The sequence below is a fragment of the Anoplopoma fimbria genome, chromosome 20 (genome assembly GCF_027596085.1).
Source record: "Anoplopoma fimbria isolate UVic2021 breed Golden Eagle Sablefish chromosome 20, Afim_UVic_2022, whole genome shotgun sequence".
Taxonomy (NCBI): domain Eukaryota; kingdom Metazoa; phylum Chordata; class Actinopteri; order Perciformes; family Anoplopomatidae; genus Anoplopoma; species Anoplopoma fimbria.
Genome location: NC_072468.1, coordinates 2,639,631 through 2,662,130, shown reverse-complemented (window position 1 = coordinate 2,662,130; position 22,500 = coordinate 2,639,631). Strand labels below are relative to the sequence as shown.

The following is a 22,500-nucleotide window of genomic DNA, read 5'->3' as shown; positions in this document are numbered from 1 at the left end:
CATTTCATGTCAGATTTTTCTAGTAACACACCATCAGACGTATTCATCTGTTCAGATAAGGACGTTAGAAATGTACCTTAGAGTGTGGGCGCACATGATGATGCACGCTCCTTTTACTGAGGCTGTAGTGTGGTTATTTTTCAAGTTTGTCATAGTTGCAAGTGCAAATATAGGACATTTATAAAGAAGCTATGAAAGTGTTGATGTCTGTCTATTGTTTTTTTCATGACGTTTTCATCTGAATTCTCTTTTAATGCCCCATTCGGACTGGATTTACTACTCTGGGGAAGGTAGGATGGACGTCAATATTACCTGTGTTGTTCACTGGTCCTTTTAATTGAAGTCTTTTTCTGTAGAGGTGTCTGCATTTAAAAATTGTATTATGAGTTTTAACAAAGAGCTCTGTTTACCGTTACTGAGTATCATCAGCTCAGCCACAGTGTGACAACTGAAGAAGTAGAATAAGATCACCCGTCAACATCAGTCAACCCATACAATGAAGGACAAAGTAAAGACATACTTTAAGAGACCAAGATCCTGCTAGCTCATCAAATGGCCTGTTGGTTTATTTTTAATCATTTCCAAATGGGGCCTATGTTGCATGGCAACAACATTTCAACGGTAAGTCTAACTAGTAAATGTTTGCAGGCTCTTAAACAGAGGTAAAGATGATACTTTCTTTGTTTCTGTTAGTCACAAAAGGCTTGATGTCAAACCCAAACACGACTCAGATCCTGACAAGAAACACCCCGACAAAAACGGAAAAGAAAAACATAATGCCGAACACAAAAAGAGACATGCAGATGACCCCAGTGATGAAAAGAACCTGGAGGAGCCCCAAAAGGAGGAATATCACCAAAAAATCAGAAAAGAGAAGCATTTAGAGGAACCCAAAAAACAAGGATATGCAGAGGATACTCTTCCTGTTATGGATAACAAAAAACAGAAGCACATGCAAGACCTGCAGAGTGAGAGACACAAGCCGGAACAAAAGCAGGAAAGGTCATTAGGAGAACCAAAGAAGAGACGCATGGAAGCAGTCAAAAAGAAAAAACACCCTGAAGAGCCAAAGAGGCACAGCTACACAGACGACATTAGAAAGGACAAACTCAGAGAAGAAAACCGACATGAGAGGCCGATACACTCACCCCAATGGGAGAGACTGCCGAGTGAGCCCCAGAGAGAGAACCCCGCTGTTCACAAACCAATATTTGAAAGGTGAGAGGGAGGTGGCTCAAAAACTGATTATTACACATCGAAAACATGCCTGCAGAGCTTCAGATTGAATTATTCATTTCAGGAGGGGAGTGATGGACAGCAATGTTCTTTATCCCACCCGGTTCCCCTCTCCCCCTCGACCTGCTCGGCCTCCTCTCCCGATCAAACGCCCCTCTGTGGACCTGAAAAAAGACAGGTCAGGACACTTGCATCGCCCGAGCTGAGGAGCATGATGGACTGAAATATTACTGCATGACATAACCGTTTCTGAGTCACTCATACATCCTGACATTTGTTCCTACAGTTTTACACCCAGACTCATGGCCTAACAGGTTAACCACTGTGCATGGTGCATGCTATAATGGGTCAGGTGTTTCATTATTAAACACATTCTGAATTAAGCTTGAATAGCATTTGTGACTCTTGAGTTGCACCGCTCTGATCTATGCTCTCGTGGCATTTGTTCAGGAAGGACAGTAAAGACTCTTCATCCCGACATCCTGGTCCTCATGCTCCTCAACCCACCTCTCAGCCGGCTAAGCGACCTTCGCTGGAAGTAAAGAAAGAGAGGTCAGGCATGCTTTGGTGCATGTTTGAGTGAGTTTAGTGTGAGATTTTTTATGGAAACTCAAACAAATGTTAATTTTCACATCAGGAAAGTTCCACCGGACCCAAATGCTCCAATTGCTCCTCTTCCTCTTCACCTTCATCCTCCTCCACCCAGGTCAGGGTCTGCATACCCACTGCATTGCCAGACATGAATAAGTGCTGCATCAAGAAGTGACTCAGATCAGCTCAAAGATGTTTTCTCATTTAGAAAAGAGCCTCCTGACCCCAACGCTCCTCTTCCACCACTTGCTCTTCACCTTCACCCCCCACCACCTCCCCTGAAGCGTCCCTCACTGGACGGGAAAAAGGAGAGGTCTGGATCAGATGAGTTCTCATTACAGGCCGCATGTAGTCCTCGCCTTTTAAGTGTCTGGAAGGTTATTTTGGAAAAATAGATTGATTTCATTCAGAGTTTTCTTCTCTGCATTGAATCCTTGTGTTGTTTGTCACAGCAGGAAGGAGTTGTCAGACTCTAAACCTCCTCCACAGAAGAAGACGTCAGATCCCGTGAAGAGAGACAGGTCCGGGATCTGAAATGAATCTGTCTCTCATTCATCCTTGACACTGTTGTGTCTGGGGGATCAGTAACATCAGACTGCAATCTCTTTTTCCCTTTATTTTTAGACAAAATATAGGCTCAATACATGATGAGAATGCCATATGTAGTCCTTATGAGCGTTGAATCAGCAATGAAGCTTTTTCTTTTTACATGGATACAGACGAAATATTGAATGATGATATTTACGACTTGAATTTCAAGTTTATTGAACAGTTTTGTCTGTATAACCTGTAGATTGAAATAATTTTAAAGGAAGAATTTAGTCAGATAAAGGTTTATATTTTTCCACTACTTCACTATTATTCTCCCGTTGCTTAAAAATCCTGACCAATTAGAAAATCAAGCCAAAAAAGCTCTATATGGAGATATTTTGTTGGCTCAAAGACTGTTTCTTTTTGCAGGAAAGACTCATCGGATAGCAAAGGGCCTAAAAGACACTCGGATGAAGCCAAGAGAGAAAGGTTGGCCAGTCATTAGTGTGAAAATGCTTGTTAAGCTGTGAAACATGCGGTTTGTTTTGACTTGAACTTCTTCAAACAGATCTAAGAAAGTTTTAATGCATGAGGAGCTTACTTTTGTTAATACTTGGACTTTCTGTGAGTGGATTTGTTTGAGAATCAAACAAATGTTTCCTTTTGTCAGGAAAGATTCATCTGACGCTAAACCGCCACTTCTCAAAAAGCCCAGTTTGGATGTCAAAAAAGAGAAACACAGGTGTGCAAAAGCAGGAAAATATATTCCACTGTACATTGCATTTGCATCCACGCCACTTCATGTCTGACATAATCCCATGTTTTGTTGCAGGAAGGACTCCTGCGACTCCAAGCCTGGCCAGACTGTGAAACGTCAACTGTCTGACACCAAACCTGACAGGTAGGACTGGCATGCAACACTTTAAATCTCACTCATACTTGGAAATGAAATAGAAATAAACTTTGTCAATAAAACCAGATTTACTGTACTTTAACTGTAGACGCGAATCCATTGATTTAAAGAAAAGCAGCTCACCACCAGCAAAGAAGCTAACAGCTGAAAGGTAAATACATTTCTTTTCATTAAAGATTTGCAGCGTTGTTTCAATGGAAAGCAAAAGATGACGTTATTGACTTTATATCGTAGACGAGAGTCTCACGGCTTGAAGACTTCTCTGCCTGGACCTCCACAGAGGAAGCCCTCTGCTGACAGCATTGAAAGGTATTACAATATGATTTTATTTGTTGTAATTTATGCTGATGATACTCATGATTATTCTATATTCAATTTAGCTTTTTTTAAGTTAACATGTAATGTAAGACCGATGCTAATGAACTTGGTGTTGCTGCAGAGAAACATCACATCACAATGCAGTTTCCCTTCAGCTTGTTTTAGCATCTTTCAGATTAATTTCTTGGTTTTACAGCCCATTCTAAGGATTCTCACCAGCCTTGTTTACCACCAGCAGACTGATGTTTTTTGGTGAAAACAAAGGTATCCAAAAGCACAGATCGTAATCAATGCTGATGGTACGCATGCTGGAAGTTTAAATCGGCAAATCGTTTGTTAACACATCAGGCATTACAACTTTATAAGGTGATCATATTCTGATGTGCTCCGCTTTCTCTAAATGGACAAAAAATGGCTGATTGAACAGTGTTGAATGGGATCCAGTTGACATGTGGAAAGGGCCTCAGTTTAATCCTAAACGTCTATTAAGTAAGATTTAATGTCAAAAATGTACTTTAAACAGTTACAAAATTCAGTGCAGCTCCAGAAAAAAAATCACTAGTTCAAACCCAAGGCTTGAGTTCAAACCAATGTAACGCCTCTCCTTCCTGAAGTCAAATCAGGTCAAATGCACCAGATGTGCGGCTTCACACACTCTGCTCTGTTATGCTTTGATGTCTTTTTCTGCAGGAAGAGCAAAATCGATACCCCTAAAAGTCCCACCACCCCGACCAGCCCGATGTCACCCAGCTTCAGTTCTGCGGGGGGTCCACTGCCTCCTCACATCTCTACCGGAGACTCCGTCAGAGACAAGTGCATTGACCTGTTGGCAGCTGCCCTGCGCACAGACAGTGAGGCTAAGATTACACTTTATTACTGAGAGTACTCACTACTGCAGCTGATGTGCTCTAAATAGATTGACAAAGTAACACATATAAAAATAGTGAACTTGGCAGCAACGCACACAAATGTCACTGTAGGGTACAGTTGGACTTGATTTTTTTTCTGGTCTTCACAGACGACTACAAGGATTTTGGAACAAACTGTGACAGCATGGCTGCAGAGATTGAAGATCATATCCTTCAATGTAGCTTATTATTTGCCATTATGGTTGGTCTGACTAAAATGTTCGTTCAGTGACGACCCCAATGAAAAGTATTGCTTTTGACATTTGATTGCTATGATGAGATCTACCTTGACTGCACGTTTGCACATATCTACCAGGAGACAAAGGCCACAGATATGAAATATAAAAACAGAGTACGCAGCCGCATCAGCAACCTGAAGGACCCGAAGAACCCTGGGCTTCGCAGAAACGTCCTTGCTGGAAGCATTGACCTGAGCCGCATCGCCAGCATGTCTTCTGAGGTACCGAACACTGTAGCTGCATACTAAACCAATTATGAAGTCCTTTCCTGATGCCCGGATTTATTTTCATGCCACTCTTCTATGTCCCTCTGCTCCACTGTGTCACATGTTTGGCTTTATGTAGGAGATGGCCAGCGATGAGCTGAAACAGCTGAGGAACGTTCTCACCCAGGAGGCCATAAGGGAGCACCAAATGGCCAAAACTGGTGGCACCACCACCGACCTGCTGCAGTGCGGCAAATGCAGGAAGAAGAACTGCACTTACAACCAGGTAAACACGCTGTACATGAACATGCAGACACTCACAAACAATCACAAACCTACTGGGGCTTTTTCAGATGCACCCCTTGCTATGTTGTGCAGTTAACATCCTTATCTTAGACAGGTGTGTTTGTGTTCTTGTTTGTATTTTATTCAACTTAGGGTTGATGTGGAGTTTAAGCAAATGAAAAGGAATCGTTAGACAAAGAAAGAATGTTAAAGTTCAAATCAATTATATGAAGAAGTAGTAAGAAGGGTTGTGTGCAGCCAATGACAGACTGCAAGAAAGTGGAAGAAAACCAGGGGGAGGTCACCTTGTGGGGTTTATATAAATGTGTATTTATTTTGGATTTCCCTTGTAAAACTATATATTAGATGTAGGAGAGTGTTGCTATAATAGAAGTGTTTTTTCCCCAGCGACATTTTGTATGTATGTGCAGTTATGAGGAGCCAGTGGATACAGTGATTACTATCTCCTTGTTTGTCTGAGTGCCAAAGCAAAACAATACATGTAAACTTTACGGCTTTACTAGCTGTGGTATGAGAATCTGCTTTGATTATACCATAACTGTTTAAATATGTTGAGGTATTGTTCTTTTAAAGGAATGGATGACTGATAGGTCATCTGTAATGTTGAGGCCTTTAAATAATAAATTGATTGATTTTTCTGTAATGTTGAGATCTTATTCGATTAATAGTGGAGTAAATACTCTTTAAGTAATTAGAAGTAAGTAAGTTATTACGTCCTTTTCCACATTGTTTGAGCCCTTCTTTGCACTGCTATGTGTGTATTGTTTACAGCTTACAAAACCTCTTGTATGTGTGTGTGTTATAGGTGCAGACACGCAGTGCTGATGAGCCAATGACCACATTTGTTCTGTGCAATGAGTGTGGTAACCGCTGGAAGGTACGTTTTTCCCAGGCCTTTGTTTCAATAACTTATGTCTTTTGTTTGTATAATTTTAAAAACACTTGTTATTTTTTTTTAATTTCAGTTCTGCTGATGCCTTCATGATGAAACCACATTTTTTCAGAGCATTTCGAACTGCATTATTTTCTATAATGGGAGGGGAGGGAGTTTATAAATTATTGCGGCCTGTGATTTTAACAGATAATGGTGTTTTAATAGTTTTTACTTGAGTTACTACTAATAGCCCGGATTTACTTTATATGGAATTGAAGACTGAGCATGAACATCAGTTTGATGACTGTTAACAATGATGATTATGGTGCTGTCATGATTGAAAAAAATATCCAGTTAATATGCTACATCATATTGCAGCTGTGTAAATGCATAAATCATCAGTATGATGGCTTTTTAAACTTACGTTTAATAAAAAAAAAAGAATTGACAATCATTCTTACTGTGTCACTTCCCGCGTCATCATCAATGTGTTGTGGCAGACAGAATATTCTTTTTACTTTTAAGAATGGCTTAGATGCATATTTATTTTTATTTCATTTTATTTGCGCATGATAAGGTTTTCCTATAGTTCTTTAAGTTCTTATCAGTATAGTTTTTAAAAATGATTTCAATAAACTCTACGTCTGTCCGACTGAACTGACAAAAAAACTGAGCATTTCATCTTCAGTTTGCTGTAACTACAATGTAGTAATATTTCAAGAGAGATAAACATTGACATTTTAATAAATATGGGAAAAAAATCTGTCATTCATGGCACAGATAAATATTAATTCAAAGAAATATGTGTTTAATGAAAATATTGCAACAGTAGTTGGAAGTTCTGCTGTTGCACATACAGTAGATGGCAGCAATTCACCGTAACTCAAAACGCAGGCAGCATCAGTTTCCACAGTTCGATTTTTCTCTCTTCGGGTTACCAACCACTAATAAATTAGATGCTTGCTTGTTAGTGACAGTCCAGCTGGCTGGTGAAGCCAAAGGGAAGTGCTGCTTAAAACTAACGTGACAATATTAAAGCCATTCAACAAAACAAACCTTTCTCCTGAACATTACTCAATATTGTGTTTGTGCATTGAGTTATGCAAATTATAATCCATCAATTCTGTGTTCCTAAAGAGAATGGACTGCATGCTGTACATTCGGTATATGAATATAATATTTGATGTTAATGTGAGAAATATGGTCTGTAGAAAAGGAAAAGCTTCCTGGCTGCCCTCTGGCTGAGTATCTACCATCTGGTTTCCTGTCAGTTGGAACCACATTCATTTACTTTTTCTGCATCATTTCCACCATTATAAGTCCTCTGTTGATGCGCAGAGCTCAGGAAGCATCAACGCTGACTGTTATTCTACACTGGTGCATTGGTGTTATATCATCATCCCTCTTTCATGCTGGAATCTCAAAGCAAGCAAAATAAATTCACCTTCACAGCTGCACATAAAAAGGTGTTTCTTCTATTCTGTAACATAATTCCCCATATTGTTCACTTAGTGGCAGCTGCTCTGCTCTGCTCTTCATACTATACCCCAAATGAATATTGCTCTCAAATAATGGCAACATTTTCTCATTCAATTTCAAATAATTTATGAGATCATTGCAAATTTGATAAAAGTAAATTTATTTAGATAGATGGGTTTTCCACATTTTCATATTTTAATTATCAGCCTTTCTAGCCTTAGCCTTATTAGCTTTTCCAACAGTGAATACACAGCACGACATGTGTCTACTTATATGCCGATGTCGGAATTTTAACTTTGGTGCAATCAATCTGATGGGAACACTGCGTGAGAGATGACATTTAGAAGACCCAACCTTGAATTTACAACCAGTTATAGAACAAAAAAGACAAAAAACATGTCTGCATAATTGTGAGGCTTGCATTAAAATGGACTCCAGATAAAAATCTGTGTATACAGAGGGACTGTCGGCAAAAGGTTAGCTTTGAAATTGAAGATGAAGTTTGACTCATAAATCAAAATATTTATTGTGACAAATGTTATTATAAGGTACACTGGGGGTGGCTGTGGCACATGAGGTAGAGCGCTCGTCCCGCAACCACAAGGTTCGTGGTTCAAACCCCTCTACAGGCAACATGCTGAGGTGTAATAAAGGATTAATTTAAAAAAAAAAAAATCATAATGAGATTTTCCAGTCAAGTGTTCAGATGCTCCAGAATTGGGGCTCCCAGTATTTTATTTTTGACACCGTGCTTTGAAGTGATGTGTGTGTGCAAAGAACACCTAGCATTTACATGAACTGCATTCAGACGGGGACATTAGCGGTTTGGTGTCTTTTTTTCTGAAAAGTCTTACAAATTTATACAGTACACATTCGGCATGTCAAGTGAATCAAACACACTGTGATATAAACTCAGCATTGATGTTGCAGTCTTTTTCTTGAGAACATGTCTGTCAATCCATCACTGCCACATACATACAGGCATCAACCAATCACATAACTCCATCTGCTTCAAAACAACCAGACCTCAGGACTTACATTGACAGTCAGTCAGGATTCATTCCATCCATTCATTATCCAGGGACAGGACATTGAGATTGTGCAATCTTATAAGTACCTGGGTGTTCACTTGAACAATAAACTGGACTGGACTAATCATACAAATGCACTGTATAAAAAGGGTCAGAGCAGACTCTATCTGCTGAGGAGACTGAGGTCCTTTGGAGTGCAGGGAGCACTCCTGAGGACCTTTTTCAACTCTGTGGTGGCATCAGCCATTTTTTATGCAGTGGTCTGCTGGAGCAGCAGCATCTCGACAGCCGACAGGAAGAGAATAAATAAACTTGTCAAGAAAGCCAGCAGTGTGCTGGGGTGTCCACTGGATACGGTGGAGGTGGTGGGAGACAGGAGGATGATGGCCAAGCTGTCATCCCTGATGAACAACACCTCCCACCCCATGCAGGACACCCTGGCAGCTCTGTGCAGCTCCTTCACCACCGGCTGCTTCACCCCCGGTGTGTGAAGGAGAGGTACCGCAGGTCCTTCCTTCCTGCTGCTGTCAGGTTACACAACCAACTCTGCTCCCAGCAGACCACATGACACATGACAATAATAACATGACAATAAAAACCTGTGCAATACATTACACTGTGCAATAATAGTTAAATAATAGTTAAAATAGTTTTTTCTGTCTGTAAATATAATATTTCAGTTATTGTTGATTTTCTACTGTTTTTTATTGCTTATTTATAATACTTGTTTTTTTTATTTTCATTTTTTACTTTTATCTTGTCTTTCTTCTACTATGTCTCTTGTGTGCACTTTACTCTATGCTGCTGTAAGCCTGCAAATTTCCCCGCTGCGGGACTAATAAAGGATTATCTTATCTTATCTTATTTATTTCACTACATGGCAGAACATTTCAGCATAATTACATCTCTGTCAGATGAAAACAGATATTGCTGGAATCTTTCAACATTACCACTGCACTCAGCTGTGTGTTAATTGTACATTAATTGTGGTCTACTTTGTCTTGAAAAGTCTAAAATTCAAGGCTCATACAGGCGAGAGAGACACTGATTCTTTCAATATATTCATCACTTTTGTCATCATGTGGCTTATAAAGCTCATACTGTTGGTATTGAAAGCCTATTGCTTTGTTGAATATAAGTCTTCCTTGTCTGAAATGTTTCTCTGCAGTGTTATGATAAGTCTGTAACCTCTCAGCCTCCTGTTGTTGCTGCATGCAGCCACTCTATAAATGGAAATAAATGAGCCTTGGTAGGCATACAGTTTCCCTGACGTACCATAATTAGTCAGGCTATTAAAAGAACAAAACAGCTCAACTATAAATGTGATTTGAACAGTATAAGGTTGTGGCTGGACATATTTTACAACCATCTTCGAGGCTGTATTTTGGGTTTGTGGTGCTTTGACCTAAATGCTAACATGACAGCAATGACAATTTGAAGATGCCAATGTAAAGCAGGTAAAATGTTATTTTATTTTATTATTATACCATTTTATTTAGTGTGTCATCATGCTCATGATCAAACACAAAGTGTAAAGGAGAATTACGACCAACGTCGCCATCCCTTCAGTCGTATCCTTAGCATGGCTAAAGCAAAAAAAGACCAGAAGTTGTGGTGAAAGCATTACTGAACACCATTATAACGTCTCCGCCCTGACAGCTCAGCATGAGTCTTGTTCCAAGGAACCAATATGGGCATTATTACTCTACACACATGTTTTATGAAGTATATACCAGGCCCTCCCTGTGTCATCTGAAACTATGTTAGGTCATGGTTTGTTCCTGTGTGTGCAACCTTTGACCCACAGCGAAGATCAGTGACACAAGCACTAACTTTGAGCAAAGTCTGTCGCATATTGGAAAGAAATCACGACTTTCTTTCAGCTTGTGAAAATGACTGAATGTGAAGTGCACACAAAAGGCAGAGTCCACGAGCTGGAGCCCAGTAATCTTATATGTGATTTTTTTTTTCTGCCTCTGTAATGTATCTGAAAAGCAGTAGTGTCATGTCGACCTGCTGCAAGGAAATGTTATATGAAACTTTTCAATTTAGATTCTAAATTTAGATTCTAAATTGAAAAGTTTCATATAACATTTCCAAAGTTTGGATGCTTAAGAGTCTACAGATGTTCTAAATTTTAGAACATCTGTAGACTCTTAAGCATCCAAACTTTCTTCACTCTTGTCTCCCACCTACTGTCTCGTCCTCTTAAAAGCTTGTGACGCTCTAAAAATGAACTCCCGAGAATACCATCACTGCATCAGGTAATCTTTCAGATTTAACTGCCTATTCAAATAGGAGGCTAACACTCTTGAATGTTGGCATTGCTTCACTCGCAATCTCAGCTTTGTTTTTATAAAAACAAAATCTGCTCTTGTTTGTTCAAACTAAAGAGGCATACATTTCATCAGTCTCTGTATCAGTATTTTATTGTAGCAGCAGAAATAGGATACTTACATAATTTGAACGCTTAATGTTTTGAGATCTCTTCATAACCTTGTGAGTGGGCGTAAAATGTTAAATGTTCACCTTTACTGCTGTCTTGAAAATGTCATGATAGAGACTTTAAATGGCGAGAGAATGGATCATCAATAACTTTGGACTACTCTAAAGCCGACTGCCTCCCTCTCAGTCTCCTTCCTTTTGCTGTCAAAAAAGCAAATACCATTTTACCACTTAAGCTCAAGAGTGGTAGGATGAAATGCATTTGAAGTAGAGAGCATGTCAGACTGTGGAGAAATATCACCGTCCTGTATATACAACTGCCTCTTTGATTTAAAATGTATTCATTTCAGGAATGCAAAATCCCCAATCCAAGCAATTTCCTTTTAATCCGTATAGATGGAAAATAATACTGTAGAGGAAAACACTTCAGTGGTTATTAGCCAGGACACTTGGCTGCACCTAAATCTGTTGAGAACTGACGTTTTAATGTGGTATGACGCCTGCTTATTTGATATATCCTCACACTCATTTTTGGACATGTTGACTATAAATGAAAATTTCCTGAAGATTTCTGACGAGCAGGAGAGATGTCTGACATTTTGAAACAAGCTTTGAGGACCTGCAACTTGTCAGATGTTTGGAGAAAGTAATGTTTTTCAAAAAAAGGGAGCCAAGGGAGTGGGTTCAAGAAGTACCTAATATAATATGCATGGTTGCGTAATTCTGGGTGAAATGACCTGGACGACATGCGCACAGTGGTCTGCTAGAGAGCATTTGAGGGCAATCTGTGGGACGCCATTTGGCTTCTGCAAGGTTGTTTCTGGACTGTGTTGACTTTTATTTCAGGGCTGCCTGACATGATAGAGTGCTATAAAGACTCGCTTCTAAGTACAATAAAACCATCACGTAATGCACAAGACGAATAGGGAGGTGGAGAGAGAGTCTATAACCACTTAAGAGGTGCTGTGTCATTTACATGATAATATGATTTGTTACATACCCCAACACTGAACCCACAGTGACAGACAAGTTAAAAAGAGACATCTTTTAAGCTTACAATTCACATTAGTTATCTGTTTTCTTTCTCTTTGACTGCGCAGGATTTGGTCAAAAAATTATTTCCACCTCATCAAAAAGATCCAACCTGTCAAGCACGCTGACAGTAGTCATGCAAGATGGAAACTGCAGAGCTTTAAGTTGTTAATACAGAGATATCTGAAGCCTTAAAACAGAGAGACTATAAGCCACCGTCCAAAAGGAACACATGAAGAAGTAAAGCATTCTCCAGACTGCTTTAAAACATTTAACTTGCCAAGAAATCAATAAACTCAATAAAATTACTAGTGTTATAGGATGCTTTAAGTTGTAGACAGGTGGGTTAATTTAAGAAGTGATGTATAGCTGGGTATAAACAACCAGAGTCTACAGCCAAGCTAGTGGCTCTCTAAATTACCTAAAAATAAAATATATTTTTTTAAATATAAATAAACTTAAGACAGACAGGTGCAGCGGTTTGAATCAAATTTAGATCAGACCAACAAATAAAAACAACCTTTCCATGCAATATGCAAATGCCTGTGAATGAAGCCCAAAATGTCATGTCCATTTCATAGTCCTTATCAACACCATTATCATGTGTAATGAGGCTGAAGATATTCTCATGGAAATTTTGCTCCCCTCTCATGATCTGCGGTAAATAATTAAATAAACCTTCTAGAGCCTTGAGAGGGTGAAAAACTGAAACAACAGCGTCAAAAGCTGCCTGGCTGCATTTACATGTAGAATCTGTAAGAGTAATGGTTATATATCACATTCGAGCTATCTTTGGTTGAATGCCGGTAAACAGTCTGTGTTGAGAGTAAAAGATGCCAACCACATTGGTTGAAATGCAATCTCGGCTCTTGTCTGACAATAATTTAGCTTTTTATTGATTTAGAATTAGCTTCTGAAACAATCCAGTTGTATACGTTGTTAACTCCAGACTCCAGTCTCACATCTCGAGTTACTAATCGGACTGTAAACAATTAGCCGTACACGGAAAGGAAGTCTTGGCCCCGATACCCCTCGCCCCCGGAGACTTATCTGTTGTCAGACCGACAGTCGATGGGTCACGAGATTGTAAAAAAGCTGATGTTTCAATTATTTAAATGTTTATGAATATATGTAATAGTGCGCTTTTGTGTCAGGAATGTCTTCACCCAACATGCTAGAACTTTTAGGAAAGCTTATTCACAAGTTACAATGTTCTTTTCCTTTGTGTTTCTCTCCCATCTCTTGGAGAAATAACTGCGACAATCTCTGAATATGTAATGCTGCTGTGGTGGACATGCTGTCAGCAGTACATATGAGATGTCCACAATAAAATCAATAAAATACAACTGTAAGTATATGTGGCTGGCTCACCTCTTCAAGAAGTACTACCCTGAGCCTTCCTCGTAGCACTTATTGCATTCGTATTAGTTGTTGCACTTACTGTATTCGTAGCAGTTCGCTGCACTTATTGAATTCGTATTTGTTTACTGCACTTATCCTATTCGTAGTAGTTTGTAGCACTTGTTATATTCGTATTAGTCTGTTGCAATTATTGTTTTCGTAGTAATTTGCCTCTGCACTATACTTTTGCTCTGGTTTATGCTTTAAGATGCTTGTTTAAGAAAGGAGATGCACTTATGACTTCTGGTGACTAGTAGTTCTCTTGAATACCTATGTTGAATACACTTCCTGTAAGTCGCTTTGGATAAAAGCGTCTGCTAAATGACTGTAATGTAATGTAATGTAAAATGTAATGGCATAATAATATCAGATTTCTTGGGAAGTCCTTATTTATCATGCTTTTCAGAGTCTACTGAGGACAAGAGGGTCTCTAAATGTATTGGTTTAATGATCATGATGTGTGTCGTTGATGCCTCCATTATTTCAAGAGAATTCCTCCTGGCAGAACAGTAGTGATACAAACTTGTTTACAGCTCCATACCTACGATCAAATGACACTTCTCGGCTGTATTGAGCCAACAGAGCTTGTGATCTGTTCGGGGGTCGATTTCCAGTGGCGACTGGGAAGACACAAATACTTGCTGTCCTATGTTATTGTAGGGACCAGCAGGGAAACCACAGTCAGGGTGAGAAGAGACAGCTGCAGTGTTCATCCTCACCACTGTTTTCCTGGCTAACTCATCTCACTGCAGTGTGATTTCTGGCTAACAACACTCTCTCAAAGAGGATCTAATGAGGGCTTTGGTTTGCAGCCGGCCTTCTCCCATTGAACGCTTTAGCTCCGACATTAGTGGTTGAAAGAAAACAGGAAGCTTAGATTGCAATTAGCCGCTCTGTTGCTCGCTTTTAAATCTTGCTTCAGAGTCCCACATTCAACAATTTATTTCACTGTGTTGCTACAGTGGCGGCCTTCTTTAACCTAATATGGTTATAATGCACATGTATTTACTGATAGCACTTTACTACTGACAGTTACTACCATTGTTCTATACTGCATAAAGTATTCAGTTCTTTTTGCAAATGCACACATGGTGTTGTTGACATGGTTGAAATAAAATAAACATTTCTGTTTCTTTATCATGTCACTGTTTGATGCTGCAACAACCCACGATCATAATAAAAGTTACATTTTTTCATCTATCGCCGGGGAAAGCTCTGTCAATCCTGGATTTGCAGAAACTCTATCATATATTACCGCTCTTTTTCTAAACCAAGCTATATGTCACTCCATCCGGGGAATTGCTTCCCACATCAGACATTCATTCAAATCCAATAACGCCATCTGCTTCGCAGAGCTTCAAAGCCCTTCAGTCACAATGCAACAGGCTCTCTGTTTGAAGGGCAGACGAGTACAGATCCAGAAGTATTCATCACAAAGGGATCTTAAAAAGTGCTTGAATTATTGAAGGGGGCTAATGCTCTTTTGGTGCTGAGCACTTAAGATGGAGACAGACTGGGCCAAACCTGTGCGACAGTACCTGTTAGTACACTACCTGCTAGTGCCTGGACATTGAGCCAAGTGATACACCTTCAAGTTATGGCCTGGTCAGTCTTAATAGAGAAACGTTTTCAAGGCTGAATGACACAATGGCCTTCAGACAGCCACAAATGTCAATGGCCATCAGAAGCTTGAATGCTATCATCCAGTGACAATTATAAACACAGAGAAACTGAAGCCATCTGCATTAACCAGGAATGCCTGAATAGCATTTATTTTCAATGAGAATTCTAAAAATAGATTAATTTGCAATGTGTGGGATTCAAACTCCACCCGCCCTGTGTTCTCCTTGATCTCTACTCTCCTGATTTCTTGACCTCCCCTTAAAGCATCCTCCGGACTGGTTAAGGACACTGAGTCCACTTCAGCTCATTAGCTTTGTTTCTGTCGGAGCAGGCAGTGATTTCTGTTTCAGACCTGTCCTCCTCTTTTTTACACCTGGGAACAGTGTGAACACATACATAGAGGAGCAGCTCTAACACCCTGTCAGGTCACCTTCCTGTCATTATCGACTCTATAGTGGACCTCCAGCATCTTTTGTTTTCTTATTTTTGTACATTGAATCATCTGAAACTTTGTAGACTTTTTACTTCCAAATTATAGTCTTATAGACTACTAGAATTATAGTGATTTTAGGAAAGTCAATTCATGTTATGCAAAAATTTCTCCTCGAGACACCAACGTTGAAATAACATCTTTCAAGTCAGTGTTTTCTAGTATCTATTTTGACATTACACAATTTGGTCCCACTTCCAATAAGGCATCCTTCATAAAAGGTTCAAAGTTACTATACGCATTAAAGGAATAGCTTGATATTTTAGGAAATATGCTTATTTGTTTCCAGTCGATTGTTAGATGAGAATGTGGAAACTACCTTCATGTCTGTTTGCTAAATATGCCACCAGACATATGCAAATATTGCTCGTTAATAATGGTTATTAATGCGTGAGTGATCAGTAAAAATTGAAAGGAACAATGTTCAAGTTGCCAGGTTGTAAAACATCTATTTGTGCTTGTGTTTATTGTCATCTAGCATTACCTTGATGTATAAAGAGAACAGGATACAGCGTTCATTCCTATGAAAGTTGCTCAGTGGTGTATGAATGAAAAATGTCTCGACTGGTTATAATATCACCTGGAACTTACGCACCTTTTTGGTGTGCATGGGCGCATAGAGCCAGTGCAGTAGCTTTTCCTTTACACATCTGCATGTTACTCTGCACCTCATCTTTTTAACCACTGAAGAGATTAAATAGCCTTTAACTTAACTAAAATTTAAGGTTTACAGACAAGCTGGAAGCAGCCCTCTGGTCGTTACTGTTACACAAATCAGCATCTATCCACTCACACATTAGCTTCTCCTCGTCATTAACCAAATCAGCCTTGCTCACTGTTCTCACCCTATTACCTTGTTTTGAAAGCACATTGTTGTCCTGCGCTACAGATTTTTTATTTAATTTCAATATTTTAGGTTGTGAAGGCTCCTCAAGTTGGGGTCCAGCTAAACTGCAGTTTCTCTCATACTCATGCGATGTCTTGCTGTACTGTAAACATGTCCGTTCAGTATGTGTCACTGTCCTGCGCGTGTCAGTGAGGGCAGCAGACCACCATGAGGATGGCAAAAGGCAGAATTAGGGGAAGGGTCTCTTTCAGGGAGAATTCATATGGAGATTAGGCAGCTGTTTCCTTGACAACCACATTTTACCAACTTAGTTTTTTCAGTCCGCTATCTCACACCTTGTATTACATCTTTTCCAGACGCTGTAAATGCAAAATTCTCAATCTTATTTGAGCATTTGCTCTCAAACTCCTCTCTCATCGCTGTTTCTCACCTCTTTTTTAACTATTTTTTTTTTATCCTGTAAGTCATTCAATCCATTTTTCTGTTAGTCAGTTGAACCACTCCATGTTTTTCCTGTGCTGCTTTAATCTCCATATTTCACTCTCCACTCAATTCAGTAGCTCTTACATTTCACGTTACATTGATATGTTGGCTGTCGACACTAAATAACCTACATGAGTATCCTCAGCAGATTTGTAGACCTTGACCTCAGCTTGTATCATACAGATCCCTGTACTCTTTGAAAATACATAGGTTTTAAACATTTTTCCACTTGCAGCAGGGTTTTAATTTTTTTTTAAACAAAAGTCAAATCCATTTTCATTCTTTTTGAAAGTTTCACAGGGAACACTGTTAATGGTCACGTGTATAATAGATGTGATCTGTGCCTCTTTGCAGTGTTATATAAGACATAATAGTTTGAGGGGCTGTCTCAGGTGCATAGTAAATGAAGCCAGTTCTGTTAACATTAGTCTAGTACAGTCAATTAACAAATACTTTATTAATACCCTAATGGGTAGGACCCCAACCATCGTCCTAAAGTTCTGTGTGCTTCTTTTTGACCTTCAGCCACAACCATCATTTTTAGTTTCAGACTGACATTCTCTTCTTCATACAAACTTAATTTAAATAAACACAATCAGCTGCCTAAGAATATTGGCTTGCTGCGTCACCACTCGGTCCTGCTCTGCAAAGCAATTCTTCTCCCAATATTGTTATAATTTACAATTTGGCAGTAACGGGCAGCATGCAGCATACAGTGTGACAAGACACGAATTGGCTTTGTATGTTTCAAGGACAAAAGCTCTGCCATCGCACATAACCCCCAGTGGATGATGTCGATGACTAACTCTGCTCTTTCAGAGCTAGGAGCTGCCTACGTGAAGAAGAACCTTTAAAAATAAATCTTTGAAAATAAAGTAGATGCCCATATTGAGGGCTGTAAACTGTCTCTGCCTCTTCTATGCTTAGTTTTGATGCCTTCACTCAGTCATCATTACATGGCAACATTGCTGAACAGAAACAATGAATCAGACTCATTGGCCCTTCCTCAGCCTCCATATAAAGACGCTCTGCTTTTGTCTACAGAACTCTGTGTTTATTGACTGACTGACACAAGGTGTGGTACAGTTACACACATTTTTCAATTAGTGCCTGCTGTCTCTGGCTTGTCATATCTAAACTGTGCCGACTGCCTCCTCCATACAGAAATGATAAAACAAATCAAGTCCTAGACCCAGACAAATCGCTGTTGCATAACTAATTGCGTAACTGAAAACTGCTGATCCTCTGCTCACAATTGTTGAATGCCGCTGTGAAAGAAAAAAACGGATGAAAATAACATCTTGAGAGAGGGACTGAGATTTTCATTTAGCAACTATAGCTACTGAGTTTAAATATCTGTCAATCACACGCTATCATGCAGGAGGAGGTCTAATGTTTAAAATGATTAGCACTGCAATCAGGGAGAACTTTTCACAGCTTACACAAGGAATGATTTATTACATTGCTAATGGTGTTAAGAAAGAACACTAAATGGATTTGGTAAGCATCAGTAACTTTGCAATCAGAGGCACTGGTGCTATGAGTATTGTTTGAAGTGATAAACTATGAATGTGACTAATTAATTTACTTCTAACCATTCAACCAACTCTAAATAAATTCTATATTTGTAAGATATCATTTTCAATTTATACCATGTGGTGTTGTGTTTATGAAGAAAAATATCACAAAGTGCAGTAGGAAGCCCAAACCTCTCTGAGGATGCTGCAGCACTACACAAATAACAATGTTCCAATTTCCTCTAAGTGATTGCCCACTTGTGCCGACAACTCAGTAGTCTACAGACTCATAAAAGCCTAAGTACCTAATTTTCGCAGTTGCCAATTTAAAATTTTACACCCTCTATCCAACCCTTTCACTGTCCAATTAGAATTACAAAAACGTTAGAGGAAGAAAAAGACAAGATGCCGCCAGAAATGTGTGAATTTTATGCTCAAATAAGAGACTGTATGAAAATGATTGCGGTGGGGAGGGGGGCTAAATCAGACATTTCTACTAACTAATTTGCAAAAGAAAATATGTTTTGAGGGAAACATGATGCCAACTGGATAACATTTGAACATAATGAGAAAATTTTGTAAATTAATGTATGTGGCAAGTTGCAAAAATGTTGCTGTACGTATCAGTAAAATGTTCACTGACATCATATTTCACTTGTTTCCCACTAAAATAAACACTCCTATATAATAACAGCATTAATAAAATGATGGTCTGGTTTAATACAGAAAGCGTCTGACACTACGTGTTTATCACCTTCCATAACCATGATCTTTCACTAACATAACCAAAGTGCTTGTGTTAAATCAACCATAGACCATACTCAGGATCAGAGACCAGTAAAATTCTGATGCAGTATACAATGAAACATTTTGTCTTTAATTAATACGAGCAATTATGTTTGCAACTACAACATAATTGGGAAAACAATATAAACATAATGTTTTTCTTTTTTTAAGTCAAGGATTATATGTCAGCACATCGTTGTGTCAATGCTCATTTCCATTTACACAAAATAATTACAAAACCACATACATTTTTATTTGCAAATATGAGATTGATCATTTTAAAGATACGTTATTGCATTTTGAGAACAATATAAAGAAATTGTGAATCAAAAGGGAGAGGCTGAATCTTAAAGAAATAATCAATTTAAATAACATTTACAGAGATAAAATAAATATAATATAATTGAAATTAAGGTTACACATTAAATCCGACTTAATGAATAGGAGCGTATAAAATATCTTCCTTGTCTTATTAACACACTCCTGTTTCCCCGTAGCCTACCATTCTCTCACTCAGAGGTTCATTTAATAAATAATTCATTGTATTAGTATACGCTACCTCAAGAACTTCTAAGGATAAACTTCATTTCAAGGAGATGGGGTTGCAAAAAAATACATTCATGGCAAACATAAAGAAATGAAAATTCAGCCACAAAATGAGTGAACCAACCAACTCTTACTGTGGGATGAGAAAAAGCTGAAACATCCTCCCTTTATCTCCTGACATATATAGACCACCTTTGAAAAATACACAAACCTGACCCCCCTCGCCCTGGTAACAATTTTCATACAATCCCAAAATCCTAAAATACATAAAAATCTAACTGTAACTGGCTCTCCTTCACAGCCATAACACCAACAGTGTATTTATTTTTAATACCCATGATGTAAACACGCTACATGACATATATTTCTCACGCTTGAAGATGCTTTAAAATATTCTGTTTAGATGTGTGTTTCACTACTATGAACGACAAATATGTTGGTGCGAGACAGATTTGCAGACCACAGCATGACTCTCTCTGTTCTGCACCTCAACATCATATGAGCACAGCAGGGCATCTGTGACTTCTCCTCGATTTAATAAAACATAAACCTACACGCTGCCCCATCATGTTTATAAAGGAAATTGTGTATTATTTTTCTGCTGACAGACATAAAAAAATAATAAAAGTGCAACCACATGATGTGTCAAAGATTGTGTTCCTGTTCATCTCTATGCAAGCTACTTCTGTCACTAAAGCAGTGTGTGCTATATGGACACTATCCAAATAAAGTTTTAACTTAAGAATTTAACATAAATCAGGTTGATGGCTGTACAATCCCTCCATGCTGTAAAGGACGACAAGCCTTCTGGTTTGTTCTGCTTCAGTCTATTACCTGTTGAAACTGACTCTTTCTTCTTCACTCTGGTTTATTTGGGAAATATTGATCAGACAAAGACATGTCTTGTGCATTCATGAAGACAGTGACCTGTAAATAATACGGATGACCTGTTCCCCGAGAATTACTGGTGAAAGGTAGTGTCAGGTTTTCAGGTTTCATTTTATGGTTTCTTGGTGTCACTGTGACACTTGTTTTGCCTACTTTTCAGTCTGTGTAAATTCTGTCCTGCAGAAAAGCATCAATAACAGTGAAAGATCACCCTCCTAGAGCTATTGATTAAAAGGTATCATTACTGAGGTGAAATGATAACATCTTTGAATGTGTGATTGTAAAAAATTACATAATCACATAAATATTGTTCTAATTTTAAATGTGTTTATAGAAATGAATAATAGAACGTGCTTACACAGGAGTAAGAAGATAGCACAAGTTCACACCAAAAGGTTGAGCAGAGGCTCAGTCCTCCGCTGTGCTTCAGCTTCCTCAGGTGCAGAACAAATAACTTGAAACCTTACCAAAGCCTCAGCACATCTGTTTTCTTGTAGTTCTTCTCCAATGTATTAATGCATGTGCAGAGAGATGCAGGCAACATGGAGAAATAAAATGTCAGGATATATAATACTGTATGTATTCCTTTTTTCTCTGACCTTTCAGAAGTTAGGAAGTATACCAGCTCATTTCAGAAATGCTATCTTGCATGAGATATTGCAACCAGATACCAGATTTAAATCATAACAGCAGCAACACATAAAATATGAAGAGACTGCGAGTGCAACAAGTACCACAGCTCAATCGATGCAAGATGTTTTGTAAGTGTTCCAAAAATGATTCATTAAGATTGAATCAATCAGCAGCAGCTTAAAGTAGACTTCTTCTCCTGTTTGATCATTTATAAATCAAACATGCATCATCATCACTCCATCCTGATGAAAGACCCCAACATGAAGCCCACTTTAAATTGTCTGCACTCTGTTTTCCCTGACATGAATTTGATGGGTTCGGTTAGGCAGCGTAATGCTTCCCAAGGTTTCCATTGGGCTGATGAGTGATGCGACTAATCATACTGCCTGTACAAATCGTAAGTGATTGTCCCCCAGGGGAGAACATAAACACCACAACAACAGCATTTATTTTCATCTCGTCTTCTGTACTGTATGTCCAGATCCATTTCTCTCTCTTTTACGACACATTTCGACCACATCTCAAAATTGTGTACACAGAAAGATAGAGACCAACAGAGAATATTGCTCATCATGTACACTCAGTCTGCTGCCATTACAGAGAGCACATACCCTGGACTCATACATTATAGTATTTTTAGCCCACTTCATTAGAGGGATAGATAGCCCTCTAATCTAACCCTATATGTCATCATAGCTCCTGCAGAAGTAGCTGGTGTCATATACTGTTCTCCCACACAGCTGTAACTGAAATGAAACTGAATTTACTTCCCGAACTGCTGTGTAAGTCATTTCATGCCGGCGGCGCTTGCCACAGTCCCATTGTTGTTGAGAATGAGCAATTGTGATCAGTGCTTTAGTGTCAGAGTTGTGGAGGTATACGGCAATATAACTGTCAAGACCAGGATGTACTGCTGAGCCCTGTGGAGATGTCGTGGGGTGAATTCATTGCTACATACGTGAAGGGAGGTGTCTGTTTGATAACCCATGTGACCTCTCCACCCCCGCTGCCACCTCCCTTCATCTCGCACTCACTCAGAGCCACTCACCCTTAAATATCTGTTACATCAGATCTGTTTTTTTGTATAACTTAGACTTTGTGTAACAGAGAAGCTTATAGCTCTGTCATCAAACCTACATTTTACACTATAATTAATCTCTTGTTGTCCTCTGCTTCT

General features: G+C 38.9%; 1 protein-coding gene across 1 annotated transcript in view; it reads left to right on the top strand.

The window, feature by feature from the left end:
- tcea3 (transcription elongation factor A (SII), 3) overlaps positions 1 to 6,518 on the top strand; it is a 9,018-nt gene extending 2,500 nt beyond the window's left edge. The window contains exons 5-20 of the mRNA XM_054621236.1: positions 694 to 1,218; positions 1,663 to 1,788; positions 1,874 to 1,942; positions 2,036 to 2,140; positions 2,280 to 2,348; positions 2,788 to 2,847; positions 3,029 to 3,100; positions 3,191 to 3,259; positions 3,360 to 3,422; positions 3,506 to 3,580; positions 4,280 to 4,440; positions 4,608 to 4,664; positions 4,803 to 4,957; positions 5,082 to 5,228; positions 6,054 to 6,125; positions 6,214 to 6,518. Of these exons, the coding sequence (XP_054477211.1) occupies positions 694 to 1,218; positions 1,663 to 1,788; positions 1,874 to 1,942; positions 2,036 to 2,140; positions 2,280 to 2,348; positions 2,788 to 2,847; positions 3,029 to 3,100; positions 3,191 to 3,259; positions 3,360 to 3,422; positions 3,506 to 3,580; positions 4,280 to 4,440; positions 4,608 to 4,664; positions 4,803 to 4,957; positions 5,082 to 5,228; positions 6,054 to 6,125; positions 6,214 to 6,222 (1,834 nt within the window). The 3' untranslated portion in view covers positions 6,223 to 6,518. The remainder of the gene's footprint in view (positions 1 to 693; positions 1,219 to 1,662; positions 1,789 to 1,873; positions 1,943 to 2,035; positions 2,141 to 2,279; positions 2,349 to 2,787; positions 2,848 to 3,028; positions 3,101 to 3,190; positions 3,260 to 3,359; positions 3,423 to 3,505; positions 3,581 to 4,279; positions 4,441 to 4,607; positions 4,665 to 4,802; positions 4,958 to 5,081; positions 5,229 to 6,053; positions 6,126 to 6,213) is intronic.
- The last annotated feature ends 15,982 nt before the right edge of the window (positions 6,519 to 22,500 follow it).